We start from the raw sequence: 26,361 nt of genomic DNA, 5'->3' as shown, positions 1-26,361 counted from the left end.
CGGTCACTCCCCCACAACCAGTTCTGGCCCTGCCTGTTATATGCAAGTGGGTGCATGTAGCTCCCAGAATCCAATTCTTGTGCCTTAGGGGCTTGCTGTGATTTCCTGTCTGGATATCTTTGCTTAGAAAGTGGATGAAATTGGTTATGGGCCCATTTATTTGAGCCCCTGAGGTCTGGATTGGAAACTTCTAATCCTGCAGACTTTTTATAATTTGTCAGCTTTTAGATCAGAGATGTAATTTTGATCTCTCCTACCATCACCCACTTACAGCTGCAGAACGCTTTGCTGTGTGATTTTTATACAACATGCCTGCCTGCAGCCTGGCCCTGCTTGTGTTTGCATGTAGGCTTTGCCTTGACCTTCTGTGTTTTTCTTTGGTATTAGCCGCTTTCTTCAGTGTTCAGTGTTTCCTGTGAAAGGTTTGATTCATAACACCTGCGCATGAAGGTTTCATTCAGAACCGTTACCTTGTAAATCAGTGTCATGTGTGTGTGTCATTGCAGGAGTCGGAGGCCAGTAAAAACATAGAGGCGTCCTCCTCAGTGGATGTCAAGGTAATCTGATCATGCCATTCATTCATTCAGCTGTTAAATGCCAGACATCTCATAATCGTAGTTTTGTTTCTTAAAGCTGTCACAGAAAGTTCTAGACATCAACGACCTCTCTGGCACAATCAGTCCAGTGGAAAAAGACAGAGGAGGAACACATGAAGAAGAAGAGGAGGAAAATGGGAGCAGAGGAAAGACAAAGACAGAGACCAACTACAGGTAGCTTCTTGTATTTTTAGCAGGTCCTCAGATGTTTCAGCTGCACTTGTGCAAATGATCTGATGCCCAACATTTTTGTTTTCAAGAACTTTTACAAATAAACATAATTTGTTCTTTAATGAAATAACCAAAGATTGCGTGCAATAGCTAAAATTTATTTTACTTTTTCTTTTTTTGCTTTAAAAATTCCCCGCTTTCTTTTTCTGCAGTCATATGCTAGCTAAAGACAACCCTGCACTCCCTAAAGTTGACCGACTTATCCTCCACCAGTCCAGCCCATCACCCTCACTTTCCAGCTCCCTCCACTCTGAACAAGGTGCCCCCCACCATCAGAAAATACAAAGCCTTGATGTGTCTCTGGGGCTACAGAGACCTGAAACGTCAAGAGGTCGGCTGGCCCGGACTTTTGAAGCTCCATGTGATCCTGAACCCACCTTAAATAAACAAGAGAGCCCTCTGGGAGATGACCCAAGCTGGAGAATCCGGAAGGAGACGGACAACGAGGAGGAGAGGAAGAGGGCAGAGAGAGAGGAAAAGAGACTGAAAGAAAGGGAGGCGGAGAAGAGACTTAGGAGGGAGGCTGAACAAGAGATGGAGGAGGAGAAGGAGCATTTGTTGAAGGAAAAGGAGAAAAGGATGCATCTTCTGCAGGAGAAATTGAGGAAAGAAGAGGAGGAAGAGGAGAGGAAGCTGAGGGAGGAGAGTGAGGAAAGACTGAGGTAGTAAACGTGACTGCATTTACCTGTTTTCTGTGTCGTTTACTTCCCATTCTTAAAAGTTGTTTGAGCTTAAAAGGGTAATTTGCATATGTCCAGGGCCCTGCAACAGTGTCTCTTGTCTAAGAGGAGAGAAGAGGAGGTGAGGCTGAATGAGGAGTCTGATGGCGTGCTGGAAGAACTCAGAGAGTCTATGAAAAGAGAGAGAGAGGAGCAGCAACACAAAGTCAGGTCAGACTTACTCACATGCAGTAAACATGCATAAAGCAAAGAAGATGATGGCCACCATCCATGCATTATTCATGCCCTTCATATCCTGTTTACTATGAAGGAATGAGAAGTGGGCTACAGCCTGGACAGGTTTTAGACCCCTACTGCAATTGATCTTCATGTCTTTGGATTGTTGGAAAAGAAAGGAAAAATATCAAAAGAGCACCTTAGGGAGGCAGAGTCTCTGAGAGTCTGTCGCTGCCTGCTTTAAGATTGTGCTGCGTCTACCTAAATACAACCTTTTAAATACCAAATTTAAATCCAAATCAACTCGACCTAATCACCAACCCTTGTTTTAATGTTGCTGACTGTTTTATCTTCTTAAGAGAAGAGAGCGAGGTCATGCTGAAGGAGTTACGGGTGACTCTGGAGGAGGAACGAGCAGCGATGCGCGACAAACTGGAGGCCCAGACGAAGCAGGAGGTTGAACGTCTGAAGGCTGAGTCGGAGGAGGAGCTGCAGGCTCAGAGGACGAGACTCGAGAGAGACAGGGAGGAGAAGCTGAACACTCTGAAACAGGAGGTGACCAATTTAATTTTTGCGATTTAGTTACTCCCATTCCCTTGGGTGTAAAGAAAAAAGTATTTTATTTAAGTGATTTACATAAGATTGAATAAACCGTTGGGCCTCTTCTGTATATTCAGGTTTTGGGATGTATTCTTGCAAATTTAGCTGAAAACTAGACAAGAACCAAAAGTTTATGGTTTGTTTGATGGTGCACAGTGTCACATCCAGGTGATCTATCCATACACTTATTTGTTCTTCCTGCATGGTGCCAGTGAACCTGAGATACACAGTTTAATGATCTGTGCTCTCAATATTTTGTCTGTATAAAGGTCAAAAGCACAGAGAGGAGGAGGGAGCTGATGATGAGTCCACGTCCTGAGCAGCAGCTGGCAGAGTACCACAGAGAGGTTAGGCAACAAACACAAACACGTCCAAAATTACATCATCAGCATGTCTGTTTCTGTATAAACTTGACCTGATGCTGGAGGCCAAATTTCCAACCATCTCTGCTGCTGCACAGCTGACTGACGTTCTCCAGGAAGTGCGAGACGAAGTCCAGCGTGACCACGAGAGGAAGCTGGAGCAGATGAAGGACGACCACAGGAGGGAGATGAACAGCATCAGAGAAAAATACCTTGATGAGGTGAGAGGCTCTTTAGGATAGAGCTTCATCATCTAATAATAGACGGAAAAGATAAAAAAGAAAATATCACAAACTGATTTTGGTATAATAATAAGCATTGATGGGAGTTGGATGTGTTTGTGTCCCAGGAGACTGTTATGAGGGAGCGCTTGCTGTCCACTCTGCAGGAGGATAGAGAGCATCTCCAGGCCTCACATGCTGTCCAGCTGGAGAAGCTCCGCCTGCAGCTCGAAACACAGATACAAAAGACTCAGGTGGTACACTCACGGAAGGTGAGATGGGATCTACTCACTCAGTGTTGCTAAGTTCAGTGTATGTTTTGGTCATTGGATTTTCCATTCAGAGGTCAGTATTAAAAACAAAAAATGAGCCTTTTATATTTTTCAAATTTTACAAGCACAAAATGCATCATATTCTCAGACAGGAAGTGGTGGTTTATTGGGCAAATCCCTTAGAGGCTCTGCGTGGTCAACAGTAAAGCCTCATTTCTACAAAGGGGTCTGGCTCAGTACAGGGTGGGTCAGTACGCATTATTTTTGTTTCCACGGGCTAAAACTAGCAAGGGTTCTGTAACATCCGATCCGGGTTGTCATATTTTTTTGTGTCCCTTCCATCAGGGTCCAAATCTTACCCATGTGATCCTAAAGAGTGGAATTTGACACAGTGCTATCTATTGATTGATCATATATATTTAAATATATGTGTATTTTTTTGTTTTTTAAAGCCACATGCCAAGAAGAAATTTTTGTTCTGCAGACTTTAAAACCAAACTCCAGCCATTTTTTGTTTTACCAGGTAAAAGGAAAATGACCTCATATTTCAGTCTTTTAATTTTTAAAGGTTTGTTTTTTTTTTTTTTTTTTTTTTGTTCTTAAATGCAAACCTCTGAATTAAAGATCCGATGGTCAAAACGTACACTGACCTGCTAAGCATACGCCTTGCTACTGCAGTTTGCTGGTGTAAATTAAAAGACACCACTTACAGACACTAAGTTGTTCTCATAAAAGAGGGGAGCCTGTTGTAAATAGAGAAATGATTTTACTTTGCCTTGTAGGAGTCAGAGCTGCAGGATCTGGCTGATCAGGTAGAGCTTAGAGCCAAAGAGCTGAAGAGCCAAGAGGCCATGCTGCAGACAAAGGTTCATTTCTCACTCTGTACATACTTTTAAAACAAAGAAGCATTACATGGACTAATCATCTCTTAACTATCAGGCAGCAGATCTAAAGAGAAGGAGGAAGAAGCTTGGAGAAGAGGAGGAAGAAGTAGAAAGGCAACTAGAGGTGCAAACTTTTCTGCCATAAACCAATTAGATTTACTTGCTCTCTACCACTTGTTAAGTGTGTGTGCTGTATGTGTGTGTTCAGGCTTTACCTCGGCTGATCCAGGAGAGAGACCGACTAAAGGAGCAGCTCCAGAGGACAAGAGAGGAGTTGGCTCAAGCCCGAGAACTCATCCACAGAGCCAGAGAGGAGAGAAGTGCAGCCAAGGAGGAAGTGGGGAAGCTGAGGGATGAGAGAGACAAATCCAGGGAGGACAGGGAGCGACTGGAGAGCAAGGTGGCACTGCTGCAGGAGAGATGTGACCGTCTCCGTCGCAGAGTCAGGTACAGTTGCTTTCACAGGACTGTGCTGACCTGAAAGAGAAGCTCATTGTTTCTTGTGTCATATGTTATCTTTATTAACCCCTTGACATTTTTTTTACTTATTTCTTTTGATCTAATTAGTTTATTTTTATTTACTATATTTGTGCATTAATTTTCACATTTTTTTATGTTTTATTAAATCTATTTAATATTTAATTGTATTTTATTTAATTAGTCTTTTTTTCTCATTTTTATTGCATTTTATGTTAGAAATTTAGGCGCTTAGGAATTAATAGTATTTAAAATGTGTGACGTGGTCACATGTTATAGAAATGGTCAGTTTGGAGTTTATAAGATTTTTCTTTAGCATTTTAAAGTGATTTCTGGGGTTCTGTTTTGTCAGTGAACTGGAACTGGCTGAAGGAGAGAGCGTTTCCCCCAAAACTGAGCAAATCAAAAAGAAGGCAGATAAAGCAACAGCGCCCCCCAGTGACAGGATAGACGCATCGCTGCGTGTAGAGGACCTGGATGACTCGCCTCGCTCCCCTGTGCCCGACAGCCACAGCAGCATGGACGAGTAAGGAGAGGCAGCAGACATGTTTTTGTGGCTGTGTAGTATTTCAGATCGTATAAAAAATTTGTGTAGCAATAAGTTTTTTTATAGACCTGACAGCTTTCAAAATAAGGATATCACATATTTGGTTGTCTGCAACAATACTAAATTCTGTTACCTGTACATATGCTGCCATTTGGTGGTATTTTTATCTTCATCATTTTTAAGAAAGTGTGTATAATCTTAAAAATATGTATACTTATAAATAATAGGCATTTTATATACATATATACACTACTCATAAAAGCTTAGGGATATTAATTTTTTAAAAGGTAAAAGAAACAACCAGCCAACTATATTGGCCAATAGAAAAATTGTCCAGTTTTACAGTAGATTTTGAATGAGGTGTGACTTAAAAAGGAGCAGATGATTTCTCATTGGATGATAAAGTTTTAACCTGCATGGCACAGCAGATTGTTTCTGGAGGTGTTTCTGACCCCATGCAGTGATTCAATGACAGTCATTTCTGTTTTTAATGCAGTGTCACTCAAGGCCAAAAGATGTTCTGGTGTCAAGAGTATCCAGTATTCATTTTACTCTCTAAAAATATTTATTTATATATCTTTTGATGATATTATTTACTCTAGATCAGGTGTGTTGCAGCAGGGAGACATCTAAGACCAGGAGGATAGTGGGCCTTGAGGACCGGGGTTGGGTCTCAGATAATCGACTACACAAATTCTCTGCAATTTTACATTGAGGAACATTATCCTGAAAATTGATCCACAATTTAAACCACTTTCCTTCTGAGACTCGGCCTCTCTAAGGTGCTCTTTTTATTCCCGATCATGTCACAGTCTTATTGCTAAAAACTTACTGAGTTGCAATATGTTTCTCTGACTGTTTCTTTTCCGTACTACTTACTTTTCCCACCTTTTGTTGCTTCTGTTCCAACGTTTTTGAGATGTGCTGCTGTTACATTCATGATACGCCAATACATGCCACAAAAACCGTGGTTCAGAATTTAATTTTAAATATCATTTTCAAATGATTGCATTCTGTTTCAATGTTTTTTTACAAGTTTCTCTGGAATTGATGTGTTTGTTTTAATAAATAAACTATTGTTTAATATAAGTTTCTATCTCCACACCTCTGATTTTCCAGGTTTCGGCGGTACGTCTCCTCACACGGAGCCTCCATCCACAAGACCAAACTCTTCCTGGAGAGAGAGAACAGCCGGCTGATGGAGAGACGGGCAGCTCTGCAGGCAGCCCAGACCAGCTCCTCCCAGGTCCCTGATCTTGGAGGAATGACTGAGGAGATGATAAGAAACCTCCAGCAGGTGCAGGGGAATCTTAACGGAGGTGATAATTGGTGAGGTTTGGTTTGGTTTTTAAGAGAAGAACTAAATGCTTGGCGCTCTCCCTGTTTTCTTTCAGGAGGCCAGAGATGTGGCGGAGCTGCAGCACACGGTTCAGAGAGGAAATGCTCTGCTGCAGAGGAAGGAGGAGCAACTTCAGCAGCTGGAGAGCTCAATGGCTGAAGAGGTCTGCAGAAAACATTGAACGGATTCAGGGACACGTAAACAATGTGACAAACAAAGATAAAACCCAATGAAAGCAGCAACGCTGTCACATTTTTAATCAGTATTTCTTGTTACGTCTCCCACTTCTGCAGTGGTTTAATGAAAAAACTAACTTTAAATATTGCACTGACTTCATTTTGATGATGATCTGCTGAGATTAACTTTATCAAATTACATGCAAAACTTTGCTGCTACACTTGTGGGTGTCTTTTGGTTATAAACCAAATCAATTTTCTTCTTTTAGAGTCAGGGCTAGTTAATTAGTTAATTGAACTTATTTGTATGACAAATAATTAGCTTTTTTCATTAATTAATTACAGCCCGACTTGAACATCTATGTTTGCACTCACTACAGTTTGGATTTGATGATCAGTTTTCTAGTAGATCATGCCTCAGATGAAAGTTTTGGTTAGGGGACTGGCAGCTTATCACAAATTAAAGCAACTTTCAGAACCATTTTGCATCTAATGGGGTTTTTTAATGGTTGTGATTCTGATCGAAATCTCTGTGTTTGTCTTCATTCAGCCCTTATTTGAGAATTTGTCTCAGCTGGCTGGAGGAAGGAAAGTAACCTTCGATGTGACCGAGTCCGACCTCAGCAGTGCCGCGGACCAACCGGACGAGACAGGTGACCCACATGTTGGTGTTTTACAGAGCAAGAGGAAAAACCCACTGAGCACAGAACACATGATGATCATCCTGGTCGTGCTTAGACTTTTATCTCTCTCTCTCTTTTATCATTGTCTGTCCTTCTGAGGCTCCATGAAACTCATTTGTGTTTTCCAGGGGTGCTGTACTGTTGGAAAACCTTTAATGCTCTCCTCTATCTCTTCTCCACCTCTCTCTTTAATTAGATCACCCCACTGTCCCGGCCAAAGTCCAGGTATTAGCAGAGTCCCTGCAGCAGATCTCAGGCCAGCTCAACACCGTCCTGAGTGCGCTGGGTTCATTGGCTCAGAGGCAGAGCACCACACCTTACTCCACATATCCTCTGCCTCTGTCCCAGCCTCACTCCACCCCTGCTCCCACCTCTGTGCCAGTCTATCCCAAGATGCACAGCATGGCTCCCATCTCCTTAGTCCCACCTCCTGCCTGGAACTGGGCACCTCACAGCAGCTCTGCCCCTTTCTTCAGCACCCCCATCAGCAGCGGGCTGACAGCCTCAGAGGACCTCATGAACAGCCGATGGAGCCAGATATTTCCTGGTAAGTCACCGTATCAGCGAAGCACCAACAGTGATACTGATTTAGACTTTGCAGTTGGTCCTGAGCAGCTGTTGTGCTCTGCAGGAGTAACTGGTGACGGTGTTGCTTCCAGTGCCACGAGAGCCTCCTCAGCTTTACCATCATACACTCCTGTCAGGTACTGCAACCTTAAATACACCTTTAATCATAACAGTGTTGTAGATTACAAACCAGATTAAAGATTAAATCTAGCTGGAACAATCTTAAAGTGTTTATATTTGTGTTAGTGAGCACGCCCGCAGCCTGCGGTCTGTACAGAAATCAGTGGAGATGGATGGTCAGAGGCTGCAGGGGCTGATTGACGGCAACAAGAGATGGCTGGAGCTGCGCAAAAAAGACACCAGCATGTATCCTTCTGTTATAGTCTCAAATGCATACATCTCTTTTTTATCTTTTAAGTCATTTTTGTATGCTTTCTTTGTAATATCAGACACAATTATTCATCTTTTCCCCATTTTTCCCTCCATACATGTCTGATATTTTATCACCTCTTCATAATAATGCCATTTGTTTTCTGATGCGCTTCACTGGACCAGCGTTGTCTTTAACTCAGCTTTCAGACCTCTTTTCACTCGATATCAAGCTCCTTCTTCCAAGAGCAGCCTTGTCCAGCTGGGACTGGATGATAACAACCAGATCAGAGTCTATCACTACTAAGGGCAGGACGCACAGTTCCGTGTTGGTGCACTCTGACCGTCACGGAGGACTTTCAGGGATAGTCCAGCCCCCCCTTTGCTGTAATTGGAGGAAGACATGACTACAGAGGACATGACTGTTCAGGGGCCCACGTGTCACATTCAGCTGAGGACTTTGGCTTGTAGATTACAGCTACATGCTAAACTCAAATGGGAGTCTGTAAGGGTGTAACATGTTGGACAATCACATTTCTAAAATATTACATTTGAGTTACAGCTTTCCAGAGTCAACATTCTGTCTGTCTTACTGATTTTGTAAAGCAATTGTGTGATTTTGTCAAGGAAGATGAAGCCAATCCACTTTTTTGAGGCTTCTCTTCACACTCCCTTAATGTTTACATAGCACTAATAGTGAGCTGCTGGCTTAAACACTTGTGTAAGTAATGATGTATTTTTCTATGAAATATTTTAATAATCAACTTTTTATATATTTGTGTACACCTCATGTATCAGTCTTGTTATTTTATTTACACAGAGGAATCTTGTTGCTTATACACGGCCTGTCCAAAAAATAGTCACACGCTATTATTTGACTGGACCGCCTTCAGCTTTTAATCTGCTGTGGCATTGTTTCAAGTTCAAGTAATTTTATTGTTCCTAATGGGAAACTCAGTGTACAGACAGGTCCTCACATTATCAAAAACATAAAACAATAAAAACCACTCACACATCAAACCTGATGTAATTACGAATAAAAAACAATGAGAAAATAAAACCACTAAAATAAAAAAAAAAGGAAGCAATACACCAAAATAAGTAATAAGCTTCTGCAGCGTCACAAGATTTATTTCTGTTCACAGTTGCATTCATTTTTCTACAAGATCTTCTATGGATGATGGGTTATCTAACCTGGTCATTCACTATAATCAGGCAGTCAGCTGACCTCATTCTTTGACCACATAATGATGCTGAACCTAGACCTGACCACCTGCAGAAACCCCAGACCATAGACTGCCCCAGCAGGCTTGTACAGTAGCTACTAGGCATGATGGCTGCATCACTTCACCTGTCTCTCTTCTTACCCTGATACTCCCATCACTCTGGAACTGGGTAAATCTGGACTCATCAGAGCACATGACCTTCTCCCTTTGTTCACTTCATTGTTCATGTGGAAATGATTTTACTTCCACTTTTAAACATAGCCCTGAGTTCTACTGTTGTTTTTTATGATTTCATTTAATCAAACGCTTGAGCGCTCACAGCATTTCTTCCTGGAAGACGATGGTTCTTCACTATCCTTCCAGCTTTTAATCATGCATTGAACAGTTCTTAACACAATTGTAGTAGCTTCTGCACCTCCTTAGATATTTCCTTTACATGATGTCAATAATTTAAACCTTCTGAAACAGATTGACATATTTCCCACGATCACAGGAAATGTCTTTCCATACTGTTGTTTAAGAAAAAATATGATGCTCACTGCACCAGTTGGGGTTAAATAACTTTGTGCCAGCTGAAACAAAATCATCTATGCCAGGGAACCTCAATCCTGGTCCTGCAGGACTTGTGTTCTGCAGGTTTTAGACATTTCCCTGCAACAACATACCTGGCTTGTGCAGAGCTTGATGTCAAGCTCTGTATAGGTCTGTTAATTACCCACTGATATGAGTCAGGTGCGTTGCAGAAGGGAAACATTGAAAACCTGCAGGACACTGGCTCTCGAGGACCAGGATTGTGGATTCCTGATCTATGCAGTAATTTTCTAATGGGTGGCTCATCTGTTTGCTTAGTTAAATTCAGGTGGTGACTTTTTAGGGATGGGGAGTGTATGAGCTGCTCTCTGAGGGTTCAAAGGTTTTGGTTTCACAAGTGGAAGAAGGGGGGAAAAAAAAAAAATCAGAAAAGGAAACCTTTATTCAGTAACCGCTCATTGCAATGCTTAACAATAAAATACTTTTTCTTCATACAGAACAGTGCAAAAAATACCTCTGCAGTCACACATGAGGGCAGTCATGAAGTAAATACAATCATCGATTTTCTCCAAACAAGGAGGACGGCTAGCTTGAAGATCTGACCAATCAGAGCACAGTATGTGACTAACATGATTAGAACATTGAAGGCCACTGGACAGACTGCACAGGTTTCATTTTGCACAATGAATGTTTGTAAACACACACACCTGTACAAACACACACAGCATACAAACAGTATTTTTCAAAATGCATTAATGCCTCATGATCAGATAGAACGTTGATAATATAAAATAAGTTAAATTGGACAATTTTTACTTTGTACATTGTTATTTTCGTCACCAGCAGTGCGTAAACATTGATTACAAAAGTAACATTGTTGATGGCAGCATGAGGAGGAAACATTTCAGCATCGCTCGACGTCGATCCAGCACATGATTGGCACGTTAGTGTCCGAACGGGTGATGGGAGGAGCTGCCACTGTTCCCTGACTGGCTATGAAAGACAATGATTGACAGCTTGAGGAAACAGGCTGCTGGCTGTGCTTTTTGGAAACATGGAGGAAATGCAAACAAAAAAACCAAACGGTGTTAAGGCAGAGAGGACAAGCTGAGCTTCTCACAGAAGACCTGACAAATCTAGAAGACGAAGATCTTGTCTCTCTGGACAGTGTCAAGGTCATCATCCATGGTCAGAAGGACCTAACGGGGAACAGAAGAGGTGAGTTATGTTGAATGGAAACAAAGATGGTGTAGATCAGGGCTATCCAGCTGCGGTCCTCGAGGGCCGCAATTCTGCAGGTTTTAAATGTCTCCCTGATCCAACACACCAGATTAAAATTAAACGCCTTTCGTCAACAGCTTCTTGTCATGTTCTGCCCAAGCATGTTGACCCATCAATCTGACTCAGGTGTGGTGCAGCAGGAGACATCAAAAACCTGCAGGGCTGCTCCTCTCAAGGACGGCTGTGGATGCCCCTGGTGTAGATCATACCAGGAATGATCCAAACATAGCGATGGAGGAGAGGAAGTGCCAAATGTCATGGTCATCAAAGAATGACAGCAAGATACAGTCCCTGTTGTGCTCACGAGACTCTGCTGGAGTTTTCTGTCAGTAGAGGAAACACATGAAATATTTATTCCATACAAAACTAAATATGCATCCCATGAATCAAAACCTGATCTGCGTGTGTGTGTTTCGCTGACCTGCCAGGTGCTGAGACCCTGGAAGAAGAAATACAGTGCAAAGCCCCACACCACCGCCGTGAAGAGAATACACACCAACGGCAGACACTTGATTCTTTCACCACTCCGCAGCTAAAACACCAAGAACACAACTCATTAAAATACACACTTCTCTCAACCTAAATGATCCGAACATGCACCGGAAAACACACACCTTCATAATGATGTAGAAGGCAAAGTAGAGCAGCAGGTTGCAGATGGCGATGGCCAGCAGGTAGGAGGCAAAGTCATTAGGTCTCTCTATGAGACCATAAGCAGCCCTGAAGAAAAGGTGCAGACCAAACACACAGATAAATTCACTGCTTCTACCTTCCATAAAACATGAAGATAAAGACCGCTGTCTACTTACAAAGACCAGTTGACTATGTTGCCCATCACAAGCAGAACCATACGATCCTAAGAGAAAAAAAGCAAGAAAAACATCTTAATAACAGGAATAAGTAATTATTAACGTGGTTACTTCATGTACTGTAGCTGTATAACATAACATCTGTTGAATATCATCATTTTACTCACAATGTACATGGGTCCACTGCACTGTCTGATGCAATCTGTGTAGATGACGTACACAATCCTTCGCAGGATGCCAGCATCTGATGCACAAAATGCAGACAGGTAGGAGATGTGACATGAAAACACCAAGAACCCATTTAACTCCTCTCTAGTTTCCATACTATACACAGTAAAGACAATGGGGATGTTATGCTTTATCAGTCTGATAAAAATAGATTTAATTTAGTTATTACATAAACAGCTACATGGTAGCTAATCAAATTACCCCAGACTAGCTGCTGCTAAGCATTGGAGATCAAACCCACAACATACAAACTGTTATACAAGAAATTAAAACTGAGATTCATATGAGCCTAAACTAATTTAAAATGTTTAGTGATCTTACTGAGCCTCCATCGGCCCATGTAGTACAGCTGTGTGCTGAGGAGTAGCGTGGCCAATATGTGGATCACAGAGAAAACGATCCAGAACACCATGTTTCCTCTCCCAAACACCTGTAAAAAACAGAAGTTTACAACCATTACTAGACCTGCACATTTCTATACTTTTTTTTTTTTACTAGCATGTGTGTGAGCGTATGCACGTACCACTCCCAGCACAGAAAAGAAAATGACTGCAGCGAGGCAGGCGTAGGCAGTGTAAGCACTTGCATTGATGTCTGGATGTCTCTTCTGGTACAGCTTTAACATGCACAGACCAGCAATCATGTACATGAAGGAGGTGTCTGCAAAGGAAAAAACACAAGCACATTTTACTTTTCTCAGCAAATATTAAAAAGAAAAATCACAACAGATTGTCGTCAACTTACAGATTTAAATAGTTATTACATACACTACCGTTCAAAAGTTTGGGGTCACTTTGCCATGGGATTCAATAGGGAAGTGACCCCAAACTTTTGAACGGTAGTGTACTTGCAGCTATTTTTAAAATTTTACCATATTAAGTAATGTTTTCAATCTTAAATGAACAACAACAAAATCCCCTCAAAGTTCTTTAACTTCCCTCTGCTGCCCCGATTTTCCACTTAATGGTTCAAGTTAACTTTGAACCAGTAATCATGACCTACACAGATCAATATCTCCAAAGAGTGATGCAAATACTGTCTCCACAGCTTCTGGTTTGGTTTAATTCCTATTATCTCTCGCTCTGTGTGAAGTGACGAGTTACACAAACATTAGATGCTTAGAGCGGGTGCTCTTACCGAACTGGAAGTTCGTGTAGTTGGGACAGACATGGTAACAAGCACTGAGCAAGCCCTCCATCATCAGAGCCGTTCCCATGGCATAAAACAGACCAAAGTGCTTTGGGATACCACATTCCTACAAGAGGAAGAGAATTTTTATAAAAACAACTTATAAAAACAGCAGCATGGAGACCGTTGTGATTAGAGCGTTTGTTCCTCACCAGCGCGCTGAGATCATTTCGAACCAGGGCTCTGTTATGGACGATATCTCTCTGGAGGACAATGAGGAGGAAGAGGAGTCCCAGCATCACGTAACCAAGGTTACTAAGGATGTTGTTGAATGCACTGTGAAGGGCAAGCAAGAATTCATCAAAACATGTTTTCACACAGGTATGTTACCTACAATAAAACGTTAAATTCATGTTAAACACACCTTAGAGCCCCGAGGGGGTGAGCACACAGGAAGTTGTAGTAACAGATGTCCTGATTTCCTGTGACATTGACAACCTGGAGAACAGAGGGTCATGCATCTTATCAACCTGAACCAGACTTTATCAGTTCACTGCTGGTCTTCCTCTCATCTTACCGTCTGATAGGTGATGACCAGCTGGATGACTGGCAGCGCGTAGAACACGGCGATTGTGGCGATGTTCCTGATGAAAGGACAAACAGATCTGATCATAATCAAGCATTTCTAAGTAATTTCTTATTTCATTCAGAGACTTCTGGGAAGAAAAAGTGTCAATAAGTTTTAAAGTTTAATGTTTCTATGTTCTGATCACAAGTGGGGAGTTTTAAATGCATTAATTTACATACAGTATTTTCTTAAAATCAGCCTAAGCATCTACATACTGCTGCTGATTGGATGTTGCTTCCTCACAATTCAAGATTTTCTTTCCACCACACTGCTTCCAAAAGGATGATGGTTCACCACTACAAGTAGTTTCAGTTATGTCTGTTTTGTTTTGTTTGCAGACTGTAGTGGAATTTTATTTATCAAAGATCACACACTAAGTGAGAATCAAACAAAGTATTTAATTAAGAGCTGATCAGCAATGAGAGTCACATAGTCAGAAAGATCTGCTAAGTGAGTCTGAAGAGATACATGTGTGCTTGGTTAATATAGCCAGAGCATGAGCTGATAACATCGAGGTCGAAGGTCATTGTAGTAAACCCCTCATGGCCTGGTACAAGGAAGAAAAGAAAAGGGGGAAGGGGAGCTCACTAAATACTTATCTGGGTAAACAGTCATTCTCCTCCCTGAGTAAAACATAAGCCAAGCTTTAACAATGCAAAGTGTAGTCTACAGAATATAAGGGTTCTGTGTAAATTTTCCATTACAAGACCAATGTTTAAGGTATGTGAAACTAGTTACTGCATCAGTACAGGTTCAATAACTTGTAAGCTGAAACACATTAATCATTGCAGTCATTTTCCCAGTGGGTGCCTTTTCTTATTTTCCCAGTTCTATAAATATGAAGGCCACGTCACATGACAACTGTGACATCAAGAGATCGATTAATGTTTCTCCAAAATCCTGAATTATATTTAAACATAATGTTTTAAATCAGCTTCAGTCATGCAGAACATTTCAGCAGGCTTTTGTTTAATAAAGATGCAACATGAGAGATGTTAAAGGAGCGTGAAATCAGGATAAACTAGTGATGCTGCAGAGCTGAAAGTCTGCACATTTATGTTGATTGTGCACCAGTGTTTGCAGGAAAGGACGAAGCTTGAGAAAAGGTTCAGGAGAAAACACAAAGAGGAGTAGTTTCCATTCAAAGAACCTGCAGCACCTATACAGTCCCAAAAGAAATTAGGTCTTGGGCTAGAAAGTGCTGGAAATTAATTATAACATTCATTTAGGAAACTGTTTCAAACACATGACAATAAAAACAATTAATGTAGCTACAGTGCAAATATACAATTTACCCAACCCTAAATAATTAGCTGATAAATCAAATAATTAAATAAAGACTTAGTAAAAACCTAAAACTTAAAGATTTAAAAACCCTAAAACACAAGTAAAACTACAAATAAAATAGAGTCTAATCCTGTGGAGACACAAGGAAGATATAAGTTATGTAAGATATGAACCTACTTCCTGAACTTAGGGTTGTGTGACTGTGGCTGTTGAGGATATGGATGAAAGGACAAATGGAAGCTTCAAACTATTACTTTTACATTTACTATCTGTAAACAGTCTACCTAATGGTAAAAGTTCATATTCTGGATGGAGGATGTGTGTTGGGTGGTTAAGTATTCTCTGCGCCTTTTCTTTCTTTTGCATTGTAGATGGATTGTAAAGATGGCTGACAGTTGTGTCCATAGCTGTTTTTACCACTGTTCCAATCCTATTATTGGATCTATCCCCCTCTAATCTTTAATGATTGTCAGGTCAGTCAGAGGAACCAATCCATTTTCAGTAAATCCAACCAACAATAAAACACAAACATTCATAAACTAAAATTAATCTTGATAAAAAAAAAATGTTTCAAATGACATAAAGTCACATGCACTGGTGGCTGCAGTGGTTACTGCAGAGGGAATTAAGGATTTTTTTCTAAATGTTCTTATGGAGCAGGGGAACTTCACTGCGTCTGCCTAATGGCAGCGTCTGGAAGGAATGGAGATGGGTGTGATGGGTCCGCTGTGATCTGGGAGGCTTTCCTCATCACAGAGCGGTGGTACAGTCCAGAAAGTGACCCAATAATTTTGCTGGTCTGACTGAGAGTTTGGTTTTGTGTTTGATGAAGAGGAAGCTGTACCAGGATATTCAATGGGTGAACCCTGGATAACAAGCGGGTAAAAAGGGGTGTAAAAAGTTTCTCTTTGCCTCCACAGCACAACTCAAAAGTCATACAAGGATTTTTAGCATTAAAGAGCAACACTAATATGCCATGCCATGTCTAACGATGCTTTCCAGTACTGCTTTATAGAATAACAGCATGGCCTTTTCAGCAACTCTAAACATACTCAACCTCCTGAGAAAGTGTTTTTTTTTTTAGCTAGCTTACTACAGACAAACTCAACATGTTCACACCTTTTTAATTTGTCATCCATGATTATTTCTAAGTACTTGTAGGTCTGTATCTGGTTTATTGCACAATTACTAAACATCAGTTTCTTACAATCTTAGATCAAATTTAATTCTTGTAGTTTTTTGGCATTTAGAATAAGATGACAGGATTTATAGACTCATTTATCAGACATTTATTACAGCACAGCAGACTTAGAATAACTGCATCATTAGAAAATTTGATGATATAGTTATTGTAGTTCTTGCATCTGCAATTATCAGTGTAGACCAGGCCTATTCAGTTTGGTCCCAGGAGGGCCACAGTCCTGCAGGTTTTCAATGTTTCCCTGCTCCAACACACACCTGACTCTTAAATGGAGCCAACATCCATGAAGTTTTGCACAAAGACACATTAATTTGAGCAGGGAAACATTGGAAACCTGCAGGATTGCGGTCCTCGTAGGTCCAAATTGAATACCCTGGTGTGGAGTGTAAACCGCAGAGGTGAGCTCCCACAAGCCTGGCACATGCCTGTGCACATGCACATCACTGGGTTTATAAGGAGTGGTCAACTTTAACCTGCTGTGATCTGACAGTTAAAAATGACTAACATGTTTGTGTTAAAACTATATAAAAAGTGCCAGCATGTGTCTCTGATCACCTCCACGAGGTACTGACTGCCACTAGAAAACACGTCCACTTGTGACTCGATTGCTCAGGAAGTGTAAATTCACCACATGTAAACAAGCTCTAGTATGAAGGCCTCCTTAGTCACCGAATGACTGTGGCAGACTTCATTCTGGTCTGGTCTTTTATCACTTCTGAGTCTAACCAGCATCCTTACCAGAAGTAGATTTGGTATTTCTTGCTGAGGACCCTCTTGTCTTTTCGTGCCAGGTCAGACACACACAGGTATTTCTGTAGTAAAGAAAGGGGAAATGAGCATGCTAACATTTGAACCATTTTAATATGAGTGATGTGACTACAAGAGATGAGGCGTGCCTTGGTTCGAACGATGTTTTTGTCTGAGTTGATGTCATCTAATATGTCGTAGTCATCCTCCTCCACTGAGCTTAAAGACTCCTGCCTGCTTCGTCCAACGCTGTCCAATGATCGCTCTGATGGGGGGGCAGGGAAAAGAAAAAGGAAGACAAAAACTTTGATTAAATACACGTTTGGACAGATGAAGATTATGAGGTGATGCACAGGGGGTCAAATGCTTCCCAACCTTTAGAGCTCATTTGCAAATTTGTACAAAGTCTCAAAAGAATGATTGTTGGTACCCTGATCTTTGCTTTTCATTTAAAAAATTTTTTTCTCCATTTCATTCATGTGTGATTAACAATGTGCTGATTGGTTTGGAGCAAATCTGGGGACTGATTTGAGAAACTGTGCGGCAGAGTGTCACCGATGCGGATGGCTATGTCGTGAAGGTGATTGAGGAATGGTCGACGTTTGAAAGGCTCATGTCCTAATGAACAAAGACACAAAGAACCAGTGAGGGCCTGGAGGTGTTCGCAGAGAGGCCAGCTGCAGGGCAGGTTGGGGATTAATGATGAAGAGCAACTGGTGGATCAGAGAGTGTTGGTGCATGTTCATACCCATGTAACCGTAGTTGTTATCAGTTGATGTGGCGCTGTCGGTGACGGCCTCTGAACTCAGCGTGCTGCCATTGTCAGCTGCAGTGGTGAAAAAAACACTTCCAAGTTTATTCAACTTCCACTCAAACAAAAACATTAATGGAAGTAAAATCAGTGCCAAACTCACCAAAGGAGCCATATTCATACGGTGAGGTTGGAGTCTTGCCTAGGGAGAAAGGTACACACACATTTAAAGAGCCCAAACAAGCACAAATGAACTGATTTCACACATTTAAACACAAACACTTGCACACTACATCACAACTGTTAGTTCATTAACACAGAGATGAGGGAGGCACAAACACATGCACGGATCTGGTCAGAGAATCGGTGCTTGAAAATGTTTTTTCAGGCTGTTAATGGCTAAAAGGACAATTTATGCACAAATCCATGAGAATGGAAAGATGTTGAGGGCTATCTGTGCAAAGCAGTGACTGCTGCAGTGAAACTGTGGGAGTCATGTGGTTAAAAATCAAATCTGGCCAGCAATCACTGCAGTGAGCAGACACACAAAGAGGCAGCCTGAGCTGAAGAAGAACATCAGCAGCAAACACATTTATCTCAACTACTGTCCCCTTTCATTTGCTGACACATAATGTTTGTCCAATGCTGCTGAAAATGTTCTTAGGCTGTATTTTAGTCAATAAAACTGCTATTTGTTGTACCTAGAAAGCACCCAGGTGAGTTTGCATCTTTATCTGTTCGATGCCATAAAAAACAAAAAGAATCAAGTCTTAAAAATGACTACATTTATGTTAATGCACAAGCACTGCAACTCAGTACTATTCATCTTCTACAGAGTCTGGGTACTTTCACTCTAGAGGGTTCTGGGGAGCTTTAAGTATGCAAGCTACTGCACACAGCATCTGCAGACAAGCAAAAGAATGTGAGAAAGGGCAGCGAGTGCACAAGAGGAGTAACTGTGTCGTTATACCATCGCCGTTCTTCCCAAGAAGAGAGGCTGAACCACATGTCAGCGTGAGGGGGAGAGAGAGAGAGCCAAACACACATTCAGTAAATACAAAAATATTCAGATGCACAAACAAATATTAACAAAGTAGAAGTTATTATCCTGCATGTTAAGTGGAGTTTTTACAGCTCATTTATTCGAGGCACATTTCTGTCTTGAATATGATGTGATGCAAGTACTCTTCACCGAGCCCCTGATGGGCCAGTTTGTCATAGCTGGTTGCCGGGTTACCTGTCTCTGCAGGCGATGTGTCAGCAGGAACCTGAAAGAGTTCTCTCCTCTTCTTCATTCTGCAGAAACAGAAAGGAAAAGATGCAAATGAAGTGAATTAGTATTCTGGGTAGTGTTGTTCCTGCTATGCAGCGCAGACTGATTAGAAATCCAACTAATACTTTCAAGCACGCAAGTTTGAACACTGAGAAATTTTCAGATCTGTACATGAATGCATTTTCTGGCTTTATAAGAGCACCCACTACTGGTAATTTTCTCAATTGTAAGCAAAATCTTATCTAGATGCATACATTTTTTCATGCCACAGATATTAGATATGGTGAAGATCAAAATTAAAGATATTTCTCTATGTTTTTGTGTTCTTTTTGTTCTGTTTTCTTGTTTCTGCACCACCACTCCAAGACGGATTTCTTGTATATGCAAACAATGATGTCTCATTCTGATTCTGATCATTTTTGAGGGAAAGTCATCTCAGTCACTTGAATATAAACTCTGCACTGCAGTTTACATGGAGCAGAGCTAAAACATGTCTGCACAGAATATTTTGCATTTCCACTGTGATCTAAAGCAGTGGTTCCAACCTGGGGTCTGGGACCCCACATGGGGGTCTCCCAAAGAGCACAGGGGGTCCGCAAGGCTTTGAACACTCAGAGCTATTGTGATTAATGTCAACACATTGTTCCTATTTTAAGAAAAAAAAGTAAGACTCAGCCAGAATACAGTATTTATGGTGAGAATCTCCACTTTTGAAAACCAAGCATGGTTTCAGCATGGGGTGGGGCAGAGGGTCCATGGCTTTTTAGTATTTGCATTAAGGGGGTCCCCAGGGAAAATAGGCTGGGAACCAGCGGTCTAAAGTACAGGGTAGTTGAGGCAAATTAAGCCTCTCCTTATGTCATTGCTACAGTGCAGATCACTCAGCAACGTAAAGAAAGAAACCAGGAAGCTTATTAACTCTAAAAATATCATCATTGCACATTTCTGATGATCCAAGTTTCTTTTTCTTTAATCTGTGGTGATGTACAACATCCTCTCAACCAATAAAAAGTGTTTATCAGCTCAGAAATGCAACTTATTTAACATGTGAGCTTTTTTATTGGGCTCCGAGGTTTCAGGTTGAGAAGTTTTCACCGTCTTGCTAAACAAAATGCCGGCCAACTGGCACAAGTTTGCAGGGAAAGGGCTGCAGATTCCTCAGAGAGGCTGGTATGTACGTTAGCGTTTATGTTGCCAAGTAGCTGCAAACGAAAACCTTCTTCTTTATAAGCTCTGCGTTACTTTTTCCTCAGTACGAGGACCAACTTGTGAGCTTGTAATTATGAACTTGTGAAGAGTGTCGCCAGTTAAGTGGGTTTGATAAATAAGTAAACAGGCACATAAATGATTAACTCAAAGTTTCCTCAAGCTTTAAATTGCAGTTCAAATTTCTTATCAGAATTATTAACATTATTATATAAAAAAATAGAAACGCATGAAATTAAAATGAAGGAAGATATAAACTGCTTCCTGACCTTGATCTCTACTATATATGAATACTAAAGCAGTGGAAATTAACAAATATTTCAAGTTCAGAGTAAATTTTCAAAATCTTACCGCCTGTTATCCAAACAGGCAACCAGCAGGGTGAGCAGGTAGAAGGAGAGGAAGATGCCCAGACAGAACAGCATGCCCATCACATACTTCTCAGCTGTGGAGAAAGATTAACAAAAACAAATAAATTCTCACTCCAGGGCAAATTTACCAACAAGGCATGACGAAAACAGCTCAGCTACCTCAGCTACAGCTATTAAATGCAGCTGAACTTCTCCAGCATTAGTTTATTTAGGATAACGGTGTCTCATTGTAAAGATGGAAAACCCTTTTGTTTCCATTGGTGCAGAAACAGAAGCCAATCCTCACTAAATGCACCCAAAACCTGTTGTAGCTTTGAAAACTTGAAAGGATCTGAATAATTTCCATCATCAGTGTACATTACGTCAAGAGACACCAACATTAAAACAGACTACTCCACCACCCTTAATGATTAATCTGTTACTAAACATCAATAACTTGATGATGCTGTGCAACAAAATGTAAGATAAATATGAAAATGACATGAAGAATCATTAACCACTTTTCATCACTTCTATGTAACTTACAGTTGATGGCAGGAGAAACCATCACATCCAGGACCTTGGTGCGGTTTCCAGCATCGATCAACTCATCAGGTCGTAGGGGGTAGAATCGCAGCGGACCGCCACATGCTTCGTCCTCTGTTTTTACCACTACCACCACATAGAAACTATTGCTCGGGAAATCCTTTCTCTGGAGCGATGGAAGAGAAACAAGACGATACACCAAAGTGCAGGTTATGCTTTTATCATGATGGTTTTTAAAATGTTTTTCCTCTTTAATGCACGATGCACACATCTACGAGTGAAAAACTACCTGCACGGTGATGGCACCTTTTTTAGTCATAGTCTGATACATCCCAATGAAGGCCACATTGTTGTCAAGGTCATAGACTGGGCACTAAAAAGAAGAAATAGGGAGGAAAATTAAATAAAAACATTTCATAACGATAGGCTGATATATACTAATAATATTAATAACTGGGCTACATGTAAAGGACATGATTGTGAAAAACATGAGAAAGTTTAAAGAGTAAATAAGCACAAAGGAATCTGATGCAGCAGCCTCTATGATGCTCTCTTGTGGCTCAAAAGCATTATTGCATTATGACCATAGATGTGAGGGGCAGGGGCCACCTGAGGACATCTGAAGTCTGCTGTGATGAAAAAAAGGAAGTAAATATACAAGACTTGGCCCAAACTGTACCTGGATGTCCTGAACTGACATAACAGAGCAGGGGAAGTTCATGTCTGAGTTGACTTTGACAATCACAGTGTCTACCCCGTCTGGAAAGACATACTTGAAGTACTGAGAGAAAGGAAAAGAGAAAAAAGAAAATGGGGGGTGGGGAGTCAGGGAAACATTATAGGTGTTAGAAATTAAAAATAACTTTGTGCTTGGTCATTTTCTGACTTGGTCGATCCACACCAACAGGGTTGTTGACATGATTTACCATTTTGATTATAATTTCTTTTACAATTGGTCTGTTTGGGAATAAAGAACACTCCCAGTTCTAGTTGGCTCCTAATCTTAAGCCCCGTTTCCACTGAGCAGTACAGTTCAAGTAGGTACGGTTCGGACTAGTTAGAACGGTCCGGCTTATTCAGGTATGCGTTATGCGAGGTTTAGACCAAATGCCTAGTGTGGTGTCATACTAGTGTGACAAAAACAAACGTGACGCTACAAACGACAACAATGGAAGTTAAGGTCATCCAGTGTTTGTTTTAATACTTGCCTTTGTAATGGGCAGTGACATTTTTCTGTCCAATAATTATGGGATTGTAGTGATTGACGCCAGCAGCTCCGCCCTAACCATACCATTTTCCAAAGGACCTACAACTGAAGCGGGCCCATAAATGGCGCAGTTTGGTTCAGTTGTATGGGCCCTTTTTAAAATGGAAACACAAAATAGGGTACCAAACTGTACCAATCCAAACCATAACAGTTAGTGGATATTGGCTTAAGTTTCCTTTTACTGTCACTGATTTATATTCAAAACAAAGCTCAAGTCAGAGAAAAGAAATCTGTGGTTTTCCTTTTCATATCTACTTTTTTTCTCCTCAACAACTAAACTTCTGCTTCCTGTTTACACAAGCTGCTGCAAGGCCTGTGTACATTTGGTTACTGTGACATACGTTTTAAGGTTTATTATTAATGGAAATTATATCTGTAGGCGCAGGTTTGAACCAACATGAACTTCATCTCAAAGCATCTTAGAACAGAAGTAGCTTTTGATATATTTGCTAACAACACAAACATGCAGCTTCAGACACAATCACAGATTCTTTTTCTTTCCGTTCATGGATTTACCTTGCTAATCCATAATGGGGAAAAAAAGCTAGACAATGTAATAAATAAAAAGCACACAAACTAAAACAGTACAAAAGAAAAGATGCTGTTAACTCAAAACAAGCTATCTCAATATAAACGACACTCCCTCCTTCTATACTGTGTCTGATAAAGTCTCGATATATTTGAAAATCTCTATATATTGCCCAGTCCTATCAAACCATTTGTTTGTCACATTCACTGTATCTGAAAGGTGATATTCAAAGGTTACTGATAAAACAGAAGTTTACTGTCAGATCATGAAAAGCAGAACTTGCTGGGAAAAGAGAGAGAGACACACACACACACACAAAAAACACAACTTGCAACTTTTTGAGCAATTGTGTAAAATTGGAATATCCCTCCATTCACACTATCCTGTTCAACACTGATGCTTTTCTCATGTTCCTTATCTTACACACCCTGCAACACCTGTCTTAACTCACGTGCTGTGTCTAAGTGGCCCTTCCTATTACAAAAACACAAAGGTAAAATATCACGCTGGATTACCTGAGGTTGGGATGGTGACGCAGTGAAGCTGAATATCTTGTTTGTCCTATAATCAAATTGAAGACAGCATGTCAAGCATACTTTTAAGTCAATGGTTGTTGCTTGTAAGTGCATTAAACAGAATCTGGGCAGCTCTTGCACAGTGTGTTTGTGTTATCACATCACTCACTGTAGGGTGAAACTTTCCACACGGCTGACTCTGAGCTGGTAGTTTGTAACCTGGCTGGACAAGGTGGACACGTCAACATAGAAGTACTGGGTTTCGGAAGCGGCCCGGGTAGGAGGTTGGCACAATGTTCGACCAACGTGTTTGTAAGGGTACTTTCTCTGGTAGCTGCAGAGGAACACACATGGCAAGAGAATGAATTAAAAAAAACAAAACAAACAACAACAAAAAAAACAAACAGAGAAAGTGATCAAGAGCTCAACATAAGAAAACGTATAACTTTCTTTATTAATAGTAAATAATATAAAACCAGTGACATGTCCAGAGTGTGCCCTGCTTCTCGCATAGTAGCTGCTGGAATAGGCCCCAACCCCCCACGACCTTGCATTGGAATAAGCAGCCAAAGAGAATACATGGATGTATAAATCATAATGAACCATTTTGAGGAATTCTGTCTCACAGCATGGATAAAAACTGAATCAATACATAAATAGAAGCAAAAAGGCTTGGGTTTCTGTCTTCTGAGTTAAGAGTACAGGAATGAACTAAATTCACATAAACGAGTTTGAGACCATCATGATCTACATCGTTCATCCTCAGTCCTGTGACAAAATTCTGAGAATTCATTTATGAGGCAACATGAATGTGCCAATTTCAAGGCAGCTCATTTTCTGTCTCAACGGTTTCAGAAATCTACAGTGGTAAATCTCAAAGGAGGAACTGAAAGTCCAAGGTTCACTGGTGATCTGTTAAAACATGCCTGTCCACGAGACTGTAAAAACATGACTGTGGAGAAATTATCTTGGGTGTAGCACAAACATACAGTCTACCTCAAAGTGTGAGAGACAAAGATCACATCAACAACAGGCTCACAGCCTGTGGATAAAAAGAAAAAAAAGCAGCTGAACTCCAAGCCTGATATGAAATTACACCTGATTAACTCTGGTTATGTAAGGTCTGTGTCCTCTAACCACCAAGGTACATTACAGAGGATACAAAATACTTCGAACAAGATACTGAAACTGATCTTAAAACCACTAAAAAAAAAAAAAAAAAAGCAATGCCTGCTCATTTGTCCAAAACACAGCCTTATGTGTAATAAGATACAAGCAAAGGTAGCATTTTCACTGTTCTCTCGCACCTGAGGTTGTATTTGTTTATTCTTTTGAGGAATGCTATCCTCCTTCAGAGGGTAGGTAAGGTTAAATATTTCTGCCCAGCATGCACATTTGCAGTTCAGTTCAAGAAAGTCTAAAAGGCCAATATAAGAATCAAGCTGGGCATATATTAGGCATATTTTATGTTATTGACATTTGCTCTTATTAAAATTAATTAGGTATGTTTTGTGGGAAAATAAAATTGGATGGATAAAGCTGAGTAATACAAATGTTACAAAAAATAATATCACGCTTCCATATTATTTCTTCTGTACCTAAAGTGGGGCAAACTTACAGGCCTCTTAGAATAAGAGGGACTTGAAAAGACATCACTGCTTGCTTCTGCCGCACTACAAATAAAATAGGACTCTCCAAATGTTGCTGCATCACATCCACGGTCACACGCACTCCTTCTGTCTAAAAGTCAAAGAATATAACAAAAAACAATTAAACAAACCCTAACATCACTGAGTGGTTATCACATTTTCTGATTAAACTAAGCAAACTTACCTTATTCCAGGAGATGGTGTGATTGAAAGCATAAACGGTCTGGTTTACACTTGTAACCGTGTCATTATAGGTGACATCAAACTCTGCATCCTTATGGACAACGAATTTGGTCTCTCCCACCATCCCATTCCCGCTAGCTAACTGGGTCGCACATAACCAGAACAAGGCTGCCAATGCCAGTCGGATCCAACGAGCAGCAGGTTCACAGCTACTTTTATGTCGAGATTTCCAGCAAGTCCTCAGCACCATTTTGTCGGACACCGTCTTACTCGACTAAGAACTGAAAGCTAACGTTATTCTCGCCTATATGGCAACACTAATAAAAAGCTCCACCCCATTAAGTAGCAATCACACATAAGACGGGCTGGCTAGCTTACCAGAGCCCTTCCACGCCAACAAACAATGACAGCTGTGAGGTGACTGACGAGCTGAAAAGACAGCCAAATCTTTACATTTGCTACAGGTTTGTCCTTTGTCCAGTCGGCAATCCTTACAAAGTCCAAGCGAGGACCTCTGCAGCCATTAACGCAAGTTTTAATACCACGCCACAATAATGACACTCAAATGCGGAATGCCGAAGTCTGACAGGCTGCTAGCTAGCTGTGTTAACATTAGCATTGCAGTTTGGGACGCTTCAAATCAGCTCAGCTGTGTATCACAGTTTGGTTCCAGTGTGGCGGACATTTAATTCAGTCCGTCGTTAGCGTTTTGTCTTGGTTTACACGAAAAACGACACTGCACCGTGCAAATGTATCTTCGTCCCAAACATGTTTACAATCTGAAAAATCTGTGCCAGTAGCGCCCC

General features: G+C 40.9%; 2 protein-coding genes across 7 annotated transcripts in view; one reads left to right on the top strand and one right to left on the bottom strand.

Annotated features, from left to right (window-relative positions):
- LOC121645923 (centrosomal protein of 164 kDa-like) overlaps nucleotides 1-19,356 on the top strand; it is a 25,157-nt gene extending 5,801 nt beyond the window's left edge. For 2 of the 3 annotated variants that reach the window (XM_041994710.1, XM_041994709.1), the window contains 19 exons: nucleotides 507-557; nucleotides 634-770; nucleotides 980-1,489; nucleotides 1,586-1,717; nucleotides 2,083-2,278; nucleotides 2,593-2,670; nucleotides 2,784-2,906; nucleotides 3,035-3,178; nucleotides 3,961-4,044; nucleotides 4,118-4,186; nucleotides 4,271-4,509; nucleotides 4,892-5,065; nucleotides 6,206-6,383; nucleotides 6,481-6,588; nucleotides 7,152-7,254; nucleotides 7,481-7,831; nucleotides 7,916-7,988; nucleotides 8,098-8,217; nucleotides 8,431-9,005. In XM_041994710.1, the coding sequence (XP_041850644.1) occupies nucleotides 507-557; nucleotides 634-770; nucleotides 980-1,489; nucleotides 1,586-1,717; nucleotides 2,083-2,278; nucleotides 2,593-2,670; nucleotides 2,784-2,906; nucleotides 3,035-3,178; nucleotides 3,961-4,044; nucleotides 4,118-4,186; nucleotides 4,271-4,509; nucleotides 4,892-5,065; nucleotides 6,206-6,383; nucleotides 6,481-6,588; nucleotides 7,152-7,254; nucleotides 7,481-7,831; nucleotides 7,916-7,988; nucleotides 8,098-8,217; nucleotides 8,431-8,527 (2,967 nt within the window). In that variant the 3' untranslated portion in view covers nucleotides 8,528-9,005. Of the gene's footprint in view, nucleotides 1-506; nucleotides 558-633; nucleotides 771-979; nucleotides 1,490-1,585; nucleotides 1,718-2,082; nucleotides 2,279-2,592; nucleotides 2,671-2,783; nucleotides 2,907-3,034; nucleotides 3,179-3,960; nucleotides 4,045-4,117; nucleotides 4,187-4,270; nucleotides 4,510-4,891; nucleotides 5,066-6,205; nucleotides 6,384-6,480; nucleotides 6,882-7,151; nucleotides 7,255-7,480; nucleotides 7,832-7,915; nucleotides 7,989-8,097; nucleotides 8,218-8,430; nucleotides 9,006-14,895; nucleotides 14,901-19,345 lie in introns of those variants that run through there. The other variant, XR_006011536.1, reaches the window with a different exon arrangement.
- Nucleotides 10,402-26,361, bottom strand: sidt2 (SID1 transmembrane family, member 2). Of its 4 annotated transcripts, XM_041994711.1 has the most exons (27): nucleotides 25,557-26,361; nucleotides 25,342-25,463; nucleotides 23,893-24,057; nucleotides 23,724-23,769; nucleotides 22,092-22,193; nucleotides 21,702-21,785; nucleotides 21,413-21,578; nucleotides 20,868-20,961; nucleotides 19,275-19,333; nucleotides 19,008-19,034; nucleotides 18,739-18,771; nucleotides 18,201-18,239; nucleotides 18,035-18,112; nucleotides 17,436-17,551; nucleotides 17,278-17,351; nucleotides 14,001-14,067; nucleotides 13,848-13,921; nucleotides 13,636-13,759; nucleotides 13,433-13,550; nucleotides 12,819-12,955; nucleotides 12,617-12,725; nucleotides 12,235-12,311; nucleotides 12,068-12,114; nucleotides 11,873-11,978; nucleotides 11,680-11,790; nucleotides 11,468-11,581; nucleotides 10,402-11,176 (listed from the first exon to the last, which is right to left on the bottom strand). In XM_041994711.1, the coding sequence occupies exons 1-27, from the start codon at nucleotides 25,803-25,805 to the stop codon at nucleotides 11,114-11,116; spliced, it is 2,601 nt and encodes an 866-aa protein (XP_041850645.1). In that variant the 5' UTR covers nucleotides 25,806-26,361; the 3' UTR covers nucleotides 10,402-11,113. The 4 variants fall into 4 exon arrangements, with proteins under 4 accessions (XP_041850645.1, XP_041850647.1, XP_041850646.1 ...); XM_041994713.1 differs by lacking the exon at nucleotides 18,739-18,771; XM_041994712.1 differs by lacking the exon at nucleotides 19,008-19,034.

The sequence above is a fragment of the Melanotaenia boesemani genome, chromosome 9, assembly GCF_017639745.1.
Source record: "Melanotaenia boesemani isolate fMelBoe1 chromosome 9, fMelBoe1.pri, whole genome shotgun sequence".
Lineage (NCBI taxonomy): Eukaryota > Metazoa > Chordata > Actinopteri > Atheriniformes > Melanotaeniidae > Melanotaenia > Melanotaenia boesemani.
This window is presented reverse-complemented; position numbering and strand designations above follow the sequence as displayed.